This window comes from Cenococcum geophilum (assembly GCF_001692895.1).
Source record: "Cenococcum geophilum 1.58 unplaced genomic scaffold K441scaffold_4, whole genome shotgun sequence".
NCBI lineage: Eukaryota > Fungi > Ascomycota > Dothideomycetes > Gloniales > Gloniaceae > Cenococcum > Cenococcum geophilum.
The window spans coordinates 1,190,859-1,207,386 of NW_027137562.1; the positions used below are offsets into that span (position 1 = coordinate 1,190,859).

Here is a 16,528-nt window from a genome sequence, read left to right on the forward strand (position 1 = left end):
TGCGGTTTAAGTGTAATTATAAATCTAAACCAAATTATCGCATTGCTAAACGAGAAGATATTCATTCTATAGATGATAGGTATTATCTTGTAGTAAATTTGCCTAGAGGTGCGTTAGAACTCGAGGTTAAGTTTATTACGTCCGTAGCAAGAAATATAACTCTTAATTTCAGGGTTTAGAGCATGCTTTTTATAATATTTGTTTTTCGGTTCCTCTAGGGTCTATAAGTACGTCGTCCTAGGCGAATCTATAGCTTTATAGATATAGCAGCATAAACTATAGCTGTTCTTGACATGGATAAGCTATTTACTACAGACGTACTCCTAAATGCAATCTCGTAGCTCTCGTGGAAGATAAAGAAGTAAAGTTACAGAGTTGCGCGTTATGCTAGTTAGGTTAGGATTCTAGAATGATGTTAATACAAGGAGATATTTACATGTTATTTAAAGCAGAAGTTAGGCCGGTGTAACTAATGTCCTTAGCCTATCCCTTCCACCTTTCTAAAGTAGATACTCTTTTGTTGCTAGGTTTAGTGTCGGAAAATTAGAGTATAATCTTCATGCCTACGCGGTAGGACCCGTAAGAACACTACGGCTTAGTATTGTCAAGATAGGCAATACGCAAAGTCTTAATAAGCTTAAAGTTTACACATAATTAACGCTTAGTCTATATTAGTATAAAATATACGCCTGTACTGTGTAATATATATAAATTTGCCTAACCCCTAATTTTACGCAGCTTTCTCCTTATTAAACTATATTTCAATATCTTCCACAAGCCTTAAAAGGCTTACGATCATTAGGAATACCGCTAAAATCATTTATATAATTATCCATTATGTCCAGCCTATATAATCTCCTAGTCGAGCTTATTACTAAAATCCTCTTATAATTATCTTTAGGATAAGCAGGACTTCCTAAACGTGTTTTTAGTCTATAGGACATTTTATAGATATATAGAACCGCTTCTCTACCGCGAGTATATTAATACGAAGGCATATAAAGATGAAATTTCCTTTAAGCCATTTATGCGCCAAATGATTGAACGGCCCGACCTCGCCCTCTATATTAAAAGAATTGAACTTCGGCCTTAGGCTGTTCGCTATTAGATGCATATGCTAGGATATAAGCCTCCACCAATCTTAACTAAGGGTATTTGTTTATTTCTTAATACTGCCTAAAAGGCAGGTATTATTAAAGGCACTCCGTTAAACAATAAGGAGAATCTAGACCTAATTCCGGTCTTTAAGCCTAGCGTAGGGGAGTAGTTGGATATAGATGTAGCTACTTTTATGGACGATAATTTTAACAGATCTCTCTCTTTAATAAAAAGTGGATTTAAGCCCTGCGTCTTAGCATTAAAGATGCCTAAGTTATACTAATATTCGCTCTACTCCCTAGACTAGAGGAAATCTCCCTTTAAAGAATACCACCTAGTAGCCTTCCGTAGAAGAGACTAGTGCATAGTAAAATAATTATAATCCTTAAAAAGATTTAGCGCATGTGCTTTAGACGGAGTAACTAAGTAGTCTTTAGCCTAGATTAGGCCTTTTTACCTTTATAGTTTTTTTAGGTACTAGAAGGATATATAATATCCAACATAAATAATAATACTAAAGAAGAGGTACTATGGGATTTACCTTTAGTATATAGTTCTCTAAAGTAAGTATTCCTAGAGTATTCTTTAGTAACATCCAATCCGCGGAAACTCTTATTAGGGTTATAGGCACCTTAAATCCTTTACCTTCATTTTAGGTAGTACGCACTTAGGGCCAAAGTAATTTACTTACTTTAAAATTAAAGAGATTCTAATATCATAAGTATAATCGCCGACCTATTTATACTTAGATATAGATAAATAATAGGGCCATATATTTAATCCTAGGTGGATTAAGTCCTTGGCTAACTCTAGCAACCTTAAGCACCTAGAGATTGGACAAAAATGTCTTACTAGTATACTAGAGATAGGATTAAGTGTCTATAATATCCTACCTTTATCTATATAAACTTTTCGTCTCGAGTATATTAACCAGCATATCGTTTCCTACCTAGTTCGGCTTGCGGGGGTTTGCTAAATGCAATTCTAAAATTATCGGGCAGCGATAATTGTTGTTAATAATTTCCGAGAATTTAACAAATACAATAGTAGCGGGTTGGACGCGGCATTTAATAAGACTGATATACTTCTAGGGCTTTATCTCTTAATTAAGCCCGCTAGAACCAGCCTATTTTATAAATAAATTAGACTACAAAGGCTTCCTTTAGATAAAGATTTATTACTAGATATAAGTTTATCTATAAACACCGGTAAAGATAATAAGGATAGTAAGGAGGAGGATAGTTGGAATATATTAATCCTAGAGTATATTAGCAGCTAGATAAAATTTAAGGCTTTCTATAACCTTTATAACTGTCTTTACGCTTATTTCCCATTTATTCCGGTATATAGCCTTAAAGTTCTACGTGCTTTTATATTCCTATATTTACTTATATAATATAGCTGCAACTCTAGGTATATAATGCCCTTACGCTTTCCTCTTTAATTTATCCCAGTTCTCTACTATATCTTTTATTACATCAGTCCCCTATATAAAGTCCTGCTAAGCCCAATCACTTTATAGATCTGGATTGGAACCGCTAGATATAGTACTAGCAATATTTATATCTCGCTCTTACTATCTAGGACCGTCTATAAGGTGCAACACTTTCCTTATCTATGCTGCGGAATTTTAGATAGCTTCCCCGCGAGATTTTCGTACTATTTTATATATCTTAAGGGTAAGGGGAATATCCGATATATATTTAATGGATAAAAAGTATACTTAAAGGACTTTAGCATCTTCTATGGCCTATACGGCACCTTATATAACATAAGGCAGCCTATAGAAGGTTATAGCTTAAAGATTTAAGATTTTAGGTAATAAACACTTAATAGGATAGCAAGCATCTCCAATTAAGACACACTTATTTTCGTGCTATAAAGTTAACGGAGTATACGAATTTAACGTCTATTCTAGGAGTTTACCTTTAGGAATATAACTTATAAGGTTACGAAGTATAGGATCCCAGTTTTTATAAAAGTCTAGCATTTTAGCTTTATCGCCTTTCCGGGTCCACGATTTATTTACCTTAGTTCCCGGTTTCTAAGGATAAAGAGAACCATATTATATATTGTATTATTTTTCACTAAATACGCTATAATATAGCCGCCCGGTCCTATCCTAGAGTATATTAAATAATAAATTATTTGTTAAAGGCCAGAAGTAATATACTATCGCCTTCCAGAATTCTCTAAGAGCAGCTATAGTGCTTGCTTATTGTGCTATATCCTTTGCTTTAGAATCGTAATGTAATAAGCAGAATCTCCTATAGGTATAACGTGGTCTACACCTCCTTAGGCCTTAACTATTTACTTACGGATATCGGATTTAATGCTATTAGTGGCGATAACCGCATCTCCTTCTATCTATTCTCCTAAGCTAAGCTATATACGGCCCTTAAAGTTCTTATCAACTTTGACTACTTAATAGCTAGTGCGAATATTAACACCTTTATATATTGCGGCTTCTAGAAAACATTGTTATAGATCTCTACGGTGAATTAAGCCTATAGGTGCGCCATAAAGCTATCCGACCGTTAGCATTATTAGTGTAGTCCCTATTTCGTATCCATTTGTCTATCTCTTAAGTATATTCGCTACTATTAAAGTAGTATATTTAAGAAATTTTTCTAAAACTCTAAACCGCCTAAGGATTCTAAAACTATTAGGCGCTAACTAAATTCCGGCTTCTACTTTAGCTATTATAGGAACCTACTCTAAAATAATTATATAATAGCCAGATTGCTTTAAACCTGCGCTTATTATTAATAGCTTCTCCTTTAATTATAAAATTAAGAATTATTATAAAATATAAGCTTACTAATGGCCGCTAATAGCCTACTAATCCCAGCGCTAACGATTATAATTTAGAAGTGATGCCTAGCTTTTGCGTTCCAGTCCAGGTTGTCTTAAAAGAACTCTATTACTACCTATAGTGATCTGCTCAAAGGGCTCCCTAAACCTTTATATTTAAATTCTCGCTTTCCGCAGCTTCTAGACGATCGCGTTTTCGGCAGCTGCGAGTTAGGTAGATATAAGGGGGATACGGAGGACCGCGTGAAAAGCGATTTCCCTTTCCTTTTTAGGACTAGTGGCTGCCTTCTATAAGGCCTTAGAGTCACAGGGGCTCTATCATCTAAGTAATGAGATTTTGGGCAGTTTCTGCCCCTAGACCCCACTAAAGACTCCTAAACGTTAGCCTATAGTAAACCCTATAGGGGAAAGACTACTAGTCCCAAAAAGAAAGGTAAAATCGCTTTTCGCGCGGTCCTCCGTATATATGCGGATTAGTAGCGCTTTAGCATTATCTTAGCTAGTTATACGAGTTAGCTACCTACCCAAGCTACCTGCCGATCGCGATTTAAGCCCCTTACTCCACTAAATATTCTTTTATTATACTATAACTATAACCTCCTCCCCTTTAAATTTATAGGCGCTTAATTAAAGCCCTTAAATAGAACTTATTTTACAAATAAAAAGCTAATTTAAGGTTTAACGTATTCTACTATTAAGCTGCCTAACCCATTAAACTGCCTAAAAAAGCTTGGTAGTACCAACTCATATTACGCATCTTTAATTTCATTGCTATTAAATAAGGAGCCTACGTATGTTGTGCTTATATTAGATTTAGAAGATATCTCTATATCCTTTTTGTATATTTAAGCGTTATGCCTAGTCCTGCTGCAGTTCCCACAGCGCCGTAAAGCTAGTTAAGCTTTTTCTTAATCACCACCACTATAAGCCTTCTTTAATGGTTAGAGTGCTGCAGAAGCCTCAGCAGCTACCTACACTGCTATAGTCCTATACTCCATTATACCACCTTGCTAGATTTGCTTTCTTTTACGCGATTTACGCTTAGTTATTACTGCTAATTGCTTTTTAAGCTTATAATTGCGGGCAATAAGTAGAGCGTTTTAGTGTAGCATAAGTTTAGCGCCTTTTATAAGCTAAGAGAAGCCTACCTATACTGTAGTAGGTAACCGAGTAAAGGACTTGCGTACGAGCTTAGATTGGGATCTAAACTTATGTGTATTGCTTAGTGTCTTTAACTACCACAGCGTCTCTTAGAGGAGGGGTACTAGTGGGGTACGTAGCCGTACTTTAAGGCGATCTAATACTACCTATATGTTAATAGGGACTAGTCCTAACGCCTTAAAGGCCTTTTAATAGTTCTCTATCGTAAACACATTAAAAAACACGTCCCTAAAGGCTGATAGGAAGCCTTCCTTATTAATATAGAAGATACGCTTCCGTATTAAGTCCCAAACTCGCTAGGAGTACTTAAGTTTTAACAGCGAGAAGCAGACTATATTAAGCGGCTGGAGTATATATAACGAATAGGGTGGCATATAGAGCGTTAGGATCTTATTCTTAAGGCAATAGTCCTTAAATTCCTAGTTAAGATGGCTCTTATACCTATCTAGAATAAGTAGCCTATATACCCCTACCTGACGCGCCTTTATATGCGCGTTAAAGTGCTTTAACTACTTAAGACTAAGCGCGTTATTTATCTAGCCGTTTTTAGAGACTAATAGCTTCTAATTATACGGTATTAACGTCTCCTTATACCACGCAGAGATGTAAACGCGCCCTTTATAGATAATAAATAGTAGGGTTATATGTCCTGCGGCGCAGATGCTCTAGATAACCGTAACCCATTCGCGATCGCCTAGCTGGGTAAGAGTAGGCCTTGTATATCTCTTAGAACTAGTAACGACTTTTATTGACCTAATAACGCCCATCTGGAACCCAGTCTTGTTAAAGTTATGTATATCGTTGTCGTGGACGCCGTACTTGGCTTTGGTCTCCTCTACTAGCTTAAACCACGCGTTAATCACCTTAGGATCTTTCTATAGTATCCTCTACCTATCCTTAGCTTAATTAAAGGCCATCTTAAGCGCGTCTAAATGCGTTATAAAGCGCTTAGCCCAGTGCTTCCCTATAGGCTTACCACCACGCATACCTAATAGTTTATTAGCCATATTTACTACCTCATACAGCCAGGGGGAGAATCCTTGCGAATTAAGGTTGAGGATATATTAGACAATTGTTTGCTCTTTAGTGCGCGTAAGCTTAAGGCGGTTAGGGGTAGTATTAGCGCGGAAAGGTACTCCTCTTACGCGTAGATTAAGGATCCGGCGTTTAACGTTAAAGGCCTTAGCAGCAGCCCGGTGGCTTTAGAATTGGCCAGATTAATAGGCTTAGAGGGTAAGCTAAAGTCTCCCTTTATATTTAAGTAATAACGCGTTAGGTGGTTAAGGCATAAAGGATATAGAATAAATAGTAAGGGCTTGGCATATTTTGGGCAGTTCGATAAGTTAGGCAGCTCGATAGTAAAATACGTTATTTATTTATTAATATACTATAATATATAATTTTTTTTAAAACTATTATATATGCCGCTAATTAACTAGGATAAAATTTTAAAGCTTTTAGAGGCTTTTAATTAATTAATTAAATATAATAAATATTTAAAACCATTTATTAAAACTTTACTGCAGCACTTTTTTTCTCTAGTGTCTCGTTAGGTCGTACATGAGGCAGTTAGCAAGAGCGGGATGTTGTTCTTACCTCAGCGAGCTCAGACCAAGAAATCGATTGTGCGGATATAGAAATATCCGCACCGTCCGCTAAGCTGATTTAGGACGGCAATCGTTTTCGTGGTCTGAGAGACTTTGGCGAGATTTATAGGAAAACCTAAACACGGTTTATATGAGAAGACCTTATTAACTTTAACAAAATTAATCTACCCTCCCACAATACCTATTAATATAAAAATTACACTAAATTATAGAGAAAAGCCTACTCTATAAGTTATGAGATCTTTAGCTCCTTATACACGCGCGATATTAAGAGGAGTTCGTTACCGCAGAGGCTCTAATTCCACTGCCCTACTAAGGCGCGTAGTAAACACGCTTACGCCTACGCCACTAGCCCTCTTCGCAACTAGTAGGTATTCCATCTGCTATATACCTATTTAATTTATTTACTTTATAGCCCTTTATAGGTTATAGTGTAGGCCCTAATAGAGTTATAAGCTCCGCGTCTGTATAGAGCTGTAGAGCTTTATAAGAGCTCTGCAGAACGAAGCTTAGGGGGAGACCTGTACGGAGCTCTGCACGGAGCTCTGCACGGAGCTCTACTAAGGCTCTACGGAGGCTCTGCACGAAGCTCCGTATAAAGCTCTGTAAAAGCTCTACTTAAAGCTCTGTAAAAGCTCTACTCAAAGCTCTACTCGAAGCTCTGCTTAAAGCTCTACTTAAGGCTCTACTCGAGGCTCTGCTCAAAGCTCTACTCGAGGCTCTGCTTATAAACTCTGTCTAGTAGGCTCAGAGCCCTCCAAATCTGGAGGGTTTGACTACCAGTTATGGAGGTGTCTAAGCCGGGACTCGGAAAATCTTATATCCGCAGAAAATCAAGTTTCTTAGCTAATCTTTCGGTAATCTAGTATCCTTATCCGACGTCGACCATAAAAGGATAACCTTCCCCTATTCTCTGTATTTTACCTTTTAATCCTTCTTCTTCTCCTAGACTTCCCAACGCCACACCACCTCTTTATTGGATCACAATCCCTACCGTAAGGCATTTTTTACCAACTTGGCGTTAATGCAAGTGCTGCACTGCCCTTATATTCCCAATATCCCGTGTCTTATGCTAACGATAGCGCAGAGCAAGCATGCTTCGGCCTCTCCTAATGTCGCACCTATAGTTTGATCCTCCGATATCCAATAAGCACTCTTGTACTGCCTCTGGGCTTCTCGCCTGAAAATGACCCTTCCGTGCATCTGTAGCTATTTACTCCACTTAAATTTGGTCTCTAGACTACCTGAACGACCCCTTCGGGGCTATGTTAGGCATTATTTGAACGGATATCGCATGGAGCATCGCCTAGGTGGCCATGCATGCCTGTCTGGCAGTATAGTTGTATTGCCACGGATGTTTCGGAGACGCCGTTCGATCTGCTGGTTTAGGGCTAAGGGGCTATCAGCTCTGCCTAACTGCTCAGCGGCAGAGCGGTGAAGGATCGACGATCTGGGCTCCCAAGCCATGGGGCTATGTGGGAACCACCTGGATCAAAATTGGAAGGTTGCAGCTTTTAGGCGCATGATTGATCAGCGGCACAGCGGCATAACTGCGAAGGAATCTCTGACACCAGCCAGCCACGTCAGGAGGGCGAGCATCCCTATACAGTCTTTTACTTAACACATTCATGGATATGCATACGATCACCGTACGAGCGGCAGGCGTATCCGTCACTGGGCGGTTAGCATTAAAGAACCCCGCCCGCCACCAACAAGGACACTACCTCCTTCCGTCATAGATAGCTCATAACGCGCACGCATGAGCGGGGCTTCACCTCCTACTGATACGAGCCGCGTAGAAGATCAGCTGGATCGGCATTATCGGAAAGTAAATAGACACGTCAGCGTTACCCTTTACTAAGGACTAAGGGTGGAGAATTCACGCCACCAACCTCCTGATAAGGGGCTAGATGCGACGGCTGTGTTAGAGCTAAACATACTAGCTCGGACGGGCGGATACGGTTTGACCGCAATTTGCTAAGGGTGTTGATTAGGCGCCAGAATTCAACCCCTTTCAAACCTTTATTCGCTACGAACGGCAATCTACTCCGGTCTCTGCCGGAGGCGCACGCATTAAATGCTTTGATTCGATATGAAACCCAGACGAGGGGCAAGGGGTAAGGGGCGATGGGCGAGAGCTAGCGGCGAAGGGAGGACTGACGTGCACTTAAAAAGACCTTTAATCCCCCTTTAAAGCTTTTAAAAGCCATAAAGTAATAGCAACTCTAATGACAACAATGTTGGCACCATCTTAATCTTTATTTCGTATCCCTTACGAAATTTCGCTTAATAAGAACAATTTCTACACTGGTCCCCCTAAAAGATTAACAGCTTTATCTTAGTACTATATAATTACAGCCCCTAAGAAAAGCGCAAGCAGCAAACCTGAAAGGAGAAATAGGGGAGTACCTCTTTTCCCCCCAAAAAGTCAAGAAGCATTGGAAGCTTAGGCACTTAATGGCATGTTATTCCACCTAGGGCCTTAATTTGGAGATTCCGTCTAATAAAGCGCCTATAGACCCTATATATGATTACAAGAAAGCTTATAATAAGTATTACGAGGATAACGAGGATAACGAGGATAATAAGGAAGATTTCTATGGGGATAGAAATGACAGTCAAGTCTCTGGGGAAGGTAGTTAAGGTAATTATCCTAATAATTATCCCACCACTCTCCTTCTTTCCCCAGCAGTTCCAAATATATAGTTTTAACGACTAGTAGCAAATCTAATAGTTATCAAAGGCGATATAGCCGATCTGAACTCAGAAGCTAAGGGCGACAAAGCTAGTAACGCTAATGATAAAGCCAGCGAAATTAACGAAGCTGGTAAAGCCAATAACCGACTAATACCCCGTGAATTAGGTATGTGCCTCCCTTTAATTATAATGGCCTTGTCTAACAATTAGTAGATAATGGGAATAATGGCAGTAATAAGGACGATAAAGATAATAAGGAGCTGCCTTCGTTAAAAGCGCTAGAAGAGGAGTTACGCGTACCTACGTACAATCATACTACACCTTTAACGCTAGACGGAAATCAAACTGATAATTCAGCTAAGGGGCATCGCATTAGAACCGCTCCGCGGTTTAGGCAGGAGCTTAGGATATTAGTTACTGCTAGTTAAGAGTCTTTAGGAGCCCAGAAGTTAAAGAAGCGGAGGTTTAATTATGTTAAGCAACTAGACAATATTGATTATATATTTAATACTTCCGTTAGCAAGAACGGCGAGAGCGTACGACCCAGGAAGCAACAAAAGTTATCCGCTTCCCGGAGGACCCTGCCTTCCGGCTCTTCTACTCTTGGCCTTAACGACGGTGACGGTATTAAGGAGCGAGCGGTCTCTGCTACGCGGCCCACCAGCCCCTCCCCCCGGCACTATACGTCTCGCGATACTGGACCACCAGAAGATAGGGCTAATGACAGTCATAATTATATTCTGGACGATCTTGTCAACGGCTTAGCTGAAGAAAGCGATAATAACGAGGACAGCGAGAACGTTATAGACGAAGGCAAGGCCAAGAACTATAGCGACGGAAGTAATGACAGCGGCGATACGGATGATGACGACTCTAGGGACGGTGACAGCAGCGGTAGCGATGAGGATAACAAGGCCCGCGGGTATACGGGGCGACGAGAATTGCTAACCCCTATTAATGGTTAATTAAAGACAAAGCGTGCTACAAAGCATTATCTCCAGCAGTCTTAGCATTTCCATTTAGTTTCATCTACGCACGCGTCTAAACGGAACACTGCGCTTACTAGCAATTATTGTAAGCGGGTTGCACCCCCTATATATGATCGCCTGCGTACCTAAAACCCGCTGCTAAACTTAGCCTTTAGCTCTAACTCTAATAAAGCGATACTAGGAGCTGCCTTAAATAATTCGGAAGAATTATTAATCCGAGCAGTTTTTAGGCGCTAGGAAGATGGGTTATACACACTAGACATACTTCCTTAATAACTCTACTTGCCAGTTAACCTAGTTAAGCGATCTTAAAAGCTAAAGCCCCAAGAATTAAAGCCTTAAAAGCTAAAGTCTAGAATAAAATTTACGGAAGAGGAAGACGTACTACTTACTAATTTAAAGGAGGAACAGAATCTTTTATGGGAATAGATTAAAGACCGCTTTCTAAAAAGAAGTCTTGGATCACTATAGGCGCATTATTATTCGAAATTAAAGGCCCGGCCTGCTGTATAGAAGAAAAGGGGCCGGCCTACTAGGCGGAAGAGACGGTAATAATAGTGGTGCCCTTCTTTTAGCTTAGAGGTCTATTTCTTATTAACCGGAATTTAAGGCCATAAATTATCCTAATTAGCGCTGCTAGTAGAACCGGTCTTTTTGGTGCTAGTTAGCGGTCAATATTTCTTGTCATATATTCCATTTCTGGCCTGATCTATTTATAGCGCATTTCCTGTTATATAAGGGCTGCATAAAAAGGTCCACAAGAGCATTACTTTTTCAAGGGCAGTAAGTAAGAGCCACTTATCACCACTTACAACGCTATAGACGATAGAGAATGCAAGGCTGAAACTACGTTCACGACTTGGCCAGCTAATTCAAATCACGTGATATAGCTGAAATCCGAATAATATGAAGTCGGGCGTTAATAATTAATTAACTCATGCATACGACGTAAAGGCGCATAAACTGGCTGCAGTTAATTTGCCTTATAAATAAGAACGAGCCACGAGAATCCAATCCTTAGAGATATTTTAGTCGGTGGAGGGGCCATATATATCTGGTGACTCCAATCCCCTAGATTACGGCCGATGCATAGCTGAAATGCGCATTATAACGGACGCCTTACCCGTTCTACTGTTCGGCTGGTGGCCTAATTATATACGTGATGTTCTGCGCCAGAAAGCTTTAATGGTGGGGTAGGGCAAATCCGGCCGCAGCTTAGGTAGCCGCTTGGCAATTCTTTCATATAAGCCTTCCCGTCGGGCACTAACGCCTGAGCAGCCATGAACCTATTAACTGCAGCAACACCTCTATTTCGAGGTGAATATTAACTGAGCTACCCTATCCTTGGCTATAAGTAGGCTGACAGGTCTTTGCGCGAAATATAGCCCTCCTTCCTAGTCGACTTTGGCGCTTCCGCTAGAACCTTTTGTACTCCGTTTCTACACCAACTTCGACACCGCAACCCCGATCCTTAAGATTGCTGTCTTTCCATAACTTGAGACTTATTAAACTTGACCAACATTTATAAAAAACAAGCATTACTCTTTAAAAGGCCTGCCTTTGGTATTTTTCTATTACCACCAGTGCTGCCGGAGGGGACTAAAATACCAGGGTAGTGATTTATTATATCTATAAAGGTGTGTTAAACTATCCGAACTCCTTAAAACATACTTTAAGCTAACTTGGATTTACATTCAGCTTGAAGAGGGAGAGGAGCAAGGATATATACCGTTTCGTATATTTGACGCAGCGGAATACGAAAGAACAATAATATGTAGAGGCGCACTGATTATAATCTTTAATCCCAAAGCACCGAAAGGGGCCGAGCCATACTTGAAACTTAAAGACGTCACACAGAATGAAGACTATACTGTTCCCCCGGGGCATGAGGTTAGAGTGATAGATGGCTGGGTAAAGCTGACCAAGTCCACTAGAGCTTAAATACGTCAATCACTTGAGCTGCCTCTCTTTGGCTGACCCACAACGTGATAGAGATATCTTTATTCTCTCCTTCGGGAATTAGCGTGGTTAAGCATTCTGTTATTAGTTCTCCTAGCCTTCTTTCTATTTCCCATTGTTTGCTAGTCTGGACTGCATTGGAAAGTAGATTGCCCAAGAGTGGAATATGACTAGCGGGTGCTTTCGAGAACATATATTGAATTTCTATAGTAAATATTGTTAGTACTGCCTTATGTATAATGCAAGGAACCCTACTTACGCCTTCCTGTCTGCATATCTCCTGCAGCAAGTTCCTTTGTCTGCGCCATCTCCAATTGCCGAGTCTCCGTTCCTCCTGTCTGCACCGCCGGCGATTGCTCAGTGTCTTCGGGTTCGCCTTCAACACGCTTCCGTTTCTTCGGTTGTCCAGCGTTCGATAGTGACGTCGTCTCTTCATCAATGGCTAATCACTGATCAGTTACTTCTCCAAAGATATCGTCTGACCACGCCCAACCTTTAACTAAGTTCTGATACTCGTAGTACCGATTTAATGGTTCTTCAGCTCCTAGGGTATGCAGAATATTGCAAATATCTGATAGCAATGCGTGCATCTCTTCGGACTCTAACTCCTCAACGAGATAGTCGAAAGTATCTTAAGATATGGTACCTGGTGCCCATACAGAAGGTGAAAAATTTCTCGCCCACCTAACTATAGTTTCAGGACGCAGACCACAGATTGTACTGCATCTCTCCCGAAGAGCTTTCTTCCTTGCCTTAACTTGGCTTGAATCGAGAGCTGAGTCTTTTAGGCCTTCGAAAATCAGAGTGAGGTTTCTCCTCAATATGGTTATGTTCAGTTAGCCTCCTGACTCGCATTCCTAAACTTCGGCCAAAAGTTTGCTGCCGTCTTCAGTAGGGCGCTTCCCGCGTGATTCCGTCGATGCTCAGATCACTTCGGACAGCTCCGTCGCCGCTTCAGTAATTTTGCTAGCGAAGCTACAAAATGCCTCGATCTGGCTCTTTGTAGGGCGCATCTTAGTAGCTCGGAATTTGTCGCGCATGGTTTTGACGCGTCCGCATAAAACCTCCATCTGCGCAATGATGGTGACAGCCGTCATGGCGTCGCTCCAAGTGGAGAAAAGGAACTCGCTGAGTGAATTAAAGCGATATACGGAACTTGTAAGAGTCTAAAAGTCCTATAGGCTGTTTGTTGGACTGGGGCAAACTCTACCATATTTGTTAGAAATCATAATAGGCGGGTATTAAGATGACATGTACCTTCTTTGTGAGAAATGGCTATATGAGAAAATATCGAAAAGTGTACTTCAGAGTTGGGCGGCCAGGGGTATTTATGCGACATCCGCCGAAGTCAGACACCTCTAAATGTATTTGGTGGGGGAAGGAGTTAGGCAAGCAAAGATTTGTAAGCCGATTCGCTAATACTCAGGAGTAGCCTCTACCGCAATGCAAGCCGGCGCAATGAGACTCACTTCCACATTTAGCGAAACACGACGCTCGATATCCAATCGAGGTTCAACATCTCTCACCTTTACCTTCCCATATGCAAGTCACATTCACACGGGTCTGGGCAAGACCACTTACCAAAGGAAGTCCTTCTGCATTGCCCTCACCTTCTATCAATCAAAGACGTCCATCTGGCTCCTGCGCATTAACTGAGACCGGAACTGAGATCCCGCCACACTCTATTTCCGCAGCTATGGTAGGAGCGTACCTCAAGCCTATTACTGGGCTTAGTCTCCACCACGCCGTGAGGACATCAGTATCATCTAGCGTTCACTCCAATGCTTGCCACTAGGATTTTGCATCCGAACCGTTAGCGATGTCTTGACAAGCAGCCCCCCTTCCTACGACTGTACCGGGTGGAGCCTTTCACCGCGTCGGAACGATGCCAACATCTACCTAGCGTCTCCTAGGATTGATAAGGGAAGGCCGTATAGCTAGAGGGGTACAGTGAATATCCGTGGCACAGCTGCATCGCTAGGTATAAAAGAAGGCGGATCTTTTAAAGAAATGATACCATCTACACTCAGCTCCTCACTCCAATTTTCCTCCAGAGACCGGTACTATTGACCTCTAGCTACTTCTCTAATCTTATATTTCAAATCAGCTCTACCCTTTAGGCAACATGCAGACTACATTAAAGACCCTAAACACTCCTCTAGGCAGCCCTACTCTATCACCAGCTCAGCAGCCCCTTACTATCTAGCATACTCTGCAATTCCTAGAGCTGCTAAAAGTAGCTACAGCAACAAATTCGTTGTCTACCTCTACCTCTACCCCAGGAGGCCCAGTTGTTAAGCCACCAGCCCCAGAAGACCCTAAAACTGAAGCGATACCGCGAGCCTCTAGATTAGAGTATAAGATGGTAAACGAAGTGTATGTCTTCACAGGCGTGCGTATATAGTCCTGCTGACACTATTTCTTTACAGTTGGGATGAGAAAGCTTATTAGTACAAGATTGCTAAGCCAGTGGCCCTAATAGGAGAGGTTAATGAACTGGACCAATACGTGTTTGTTAATCGTATTCGAATTAGTAGNCATGACATTCTTTATAAGTGCCTTCGATTACTAAAGATAAATCACAGATAAGAAAACCAAAGACTCTATATCTTACATCGATGTTAAGTCTGAGGGGTTACGAGACGTTCTAAGGAAGGTCCTTAAAGATATCCGCGGGATCTGCCTAAGAGAGGATAAGCCTTTGGTACGGAAAATCTCCGCTATTAAAACTTACCGGCTTATACTGCGTATAGGTCGAGTAGAACGTCCTATATAATTTTCTCCCGGAACTGGAATTGTATTAAAGTGGTATAAACGTCGACTTTGAGAATAAAGCATATTTGGAACATCTGGACCTTTTGATTAGCTTTATCAAAACCACCCACACGTCTACAACCGAACGCCTCGAACCCCTTCTTAAGAACCGTGAAATCACGTATAATCTGCTCTGGGCTCTCTTTAAGCCGAACTTGGAGGTCTATACTACCTGTCTCGGTACCGGCGAACCGAGATGCGTTAAGTATAATCATAGTAAGGAGAAAGCAAGACCGGACGGAGCTAAGTACTTTCACCTAGACTGTCGCTACTTCGATTTCAATGGGAAAGTGTTTAGAGAAGCCGCCCTTAAGCTTGCTATTAAGAAGTTCCGCGGAATAAAACGGATAGACTTCCTTTAGGCATTTCCTCTAAAGTACTACCGAAAATCGAGCGAGATCAGAGCATAGCTGATTGGATATAGTCGAACGTTTAATAACTTAAGAGGCGTCTACTACCGCCAGTACTAAGGGACTGCCTTCTGTAAGGATAAAGACGGCAATAGGATCAAAGTCTCTGTTAAGAGTCGAATTATAGTTAATACGGCGTATTTCCGGCAAATCAACCCTAATTACGCTAGATTATAAATTAACAAGTCGCCGGAAGCACTGGATTTGTGGGCCATTTACGATTCCGCGGGGAGCTTGAATATAAGGAAAGACCAAATTAAGAGGACAGATATAGATCTAACTAAAATAAAAGATCAAGATTTCCTAATTAGCAGCCCAACTGTGCTAGGTTTTAGTCTAGGTGACAAGCTCTAGTGTGCGTTATCTTTACTTACACGTAAGCGGCATTTGCTAACGCGTTATAGTTAAGTTCGCAGTTGCTAATATTAGCAATATTACGTAGAACCCTTCTTCCTTTAATAACCTTAGGATTCCTACTCAACAGAAGGAGATTATTTAAGCTCTTAGTAAAACCTACTTATCTCGGGACTCTTACCCTATCTTAGATGACTTTATATTAGGCAAAGGGCGCGGACTTATTACCCTCCTACAGTATGTTACTATACCCTCTCTTATAATATTAGTTATACTATCATCTACTAAGACAGGCAAATTAGTGGGCCGCCTGGTGTTGGTAAGACCTTAACAGTAAAGGCGATATTAGAATACCTTAGGAGACTACTTTACGTCGTACGTCTCCATTCCCTTATAATTGCGGCTTTTTCTAACTAAGTAGATCTCTGCTAGAGAATTAGGCACGACCGCGGATACACTTAAGGAGAGGCTTTCTTATATCTTTAAGATAGTAACTTACTAGAAAGCTACTCTACTCCTTAATGAGGCGGACGTGTTTATAGAACAGCGTGCTACCAATAATATCTATCGCAATGCCCTTATTTGTGTATTCTTGCGTAAGCTTAAATACTATAAAGGAATCTTA

The 16,528-nt window shown here is 40.9% G+C and overlaps 3 protein-coding genes across 3 annotated transcripts; 1 reads left to right on the forward strand and 2 right to left on the reverse strand.

Annotated features, from left to right (window-relative positions):
- Nucleotides 1-7,904: 7,904 nt before the first annotated feature.
- K441DRAFT_652649 (uncharacterized protein) lies at nucleotides 7,905-8,276 on the reverse strand. Its single transcript, XM_067647395.1, has one exon. It carries the CDS (start codon nucleotides 8,145-8,147, stop codon nucleotides 7,956-7,958), a length of 192 nt encoding a protein of 63 aa, XP_067508753.1. The 5' UTR covers nucleotides 8,148-8,276; the 3' UTR covers nucleotides 7,905-7,955.
- Nucleotides 8,277-11,982: 3,706 nt separating this feature from the next.
- Nucleotides 11,983-12,939, reverse strand: K441DRAFT_652650 (uncharacterized protein). Its single transcript, XM_067647396.1, has 4 exons — nucleotides 12,819-12,939; nucleotides 12,585-12,767; nucleotides 12,065-12,529; nucleotides 11,983-12,003 (listed from the first exon to the last, which is right to left on the reverse strand). The coding sequence occupies exons 1-3, from the start codon at nucleotides 12,913-12,915 to the stop codon at nucleotides 12,297-12,299; spliced, it is 513 nt and encodes a 170-aa protein (XP_067508754.1). The 5' UTR covers nucleotides 12,916-12,939; the 3' UTR covers nucleotides 11,983-12,003; nucleotides 12,065-12,296.
- A 1,970-nt stretch (nucleotides 12,940-14,909) lies between these two features.
- On the forward strand, nucleotides 14,910-15,501 carry K441DRAFT_538540 (uncharacterized protein; the record flags this gene model as incomplete). Its single annotated transcript, XM_067642528.1, has 2 exons — nucleotides 14,910-15,083; nucleotides 15,154-15,501. Coding segments are annotated over 2 exons (522 nt in total), but the record flags the coding sequence as incomplete, so codon positions are not given.
- Nucleotides 15,502-16,528: the final 1,027 nt, after the last annotated feature.

Coding starts and splice junctions, on each gene's coding strand:
- K441DRAFT_652649 (XM_067647395.1), bottom strand. CDS start 8,147: ATGGCTTGGGAGCCCAGATCGTCGATCCTTCACCGCTCTGCCGCTGAG.
- K441DRAFT_652650 (XM_067647396.1), bottom strand. CDS start 12,915: ATGCACGCATTGCTATCAGATATTTGCAATATTCTGCATACCCTAGGA. Junction 12,768..12,818: donor GTATCAGAACTTAGTTAAAG/GTTGGGCGTGGT, acceptor ATCAGTGATTAG/CCATTGATGAAGAGACGACG. Junction 12,530..12,584: donor AGATATGCAGACAGGAAGGC/GTAAGTAGGGTT, acceptor TATTTACTATAG/AAATTCAATATATGTTCTCG.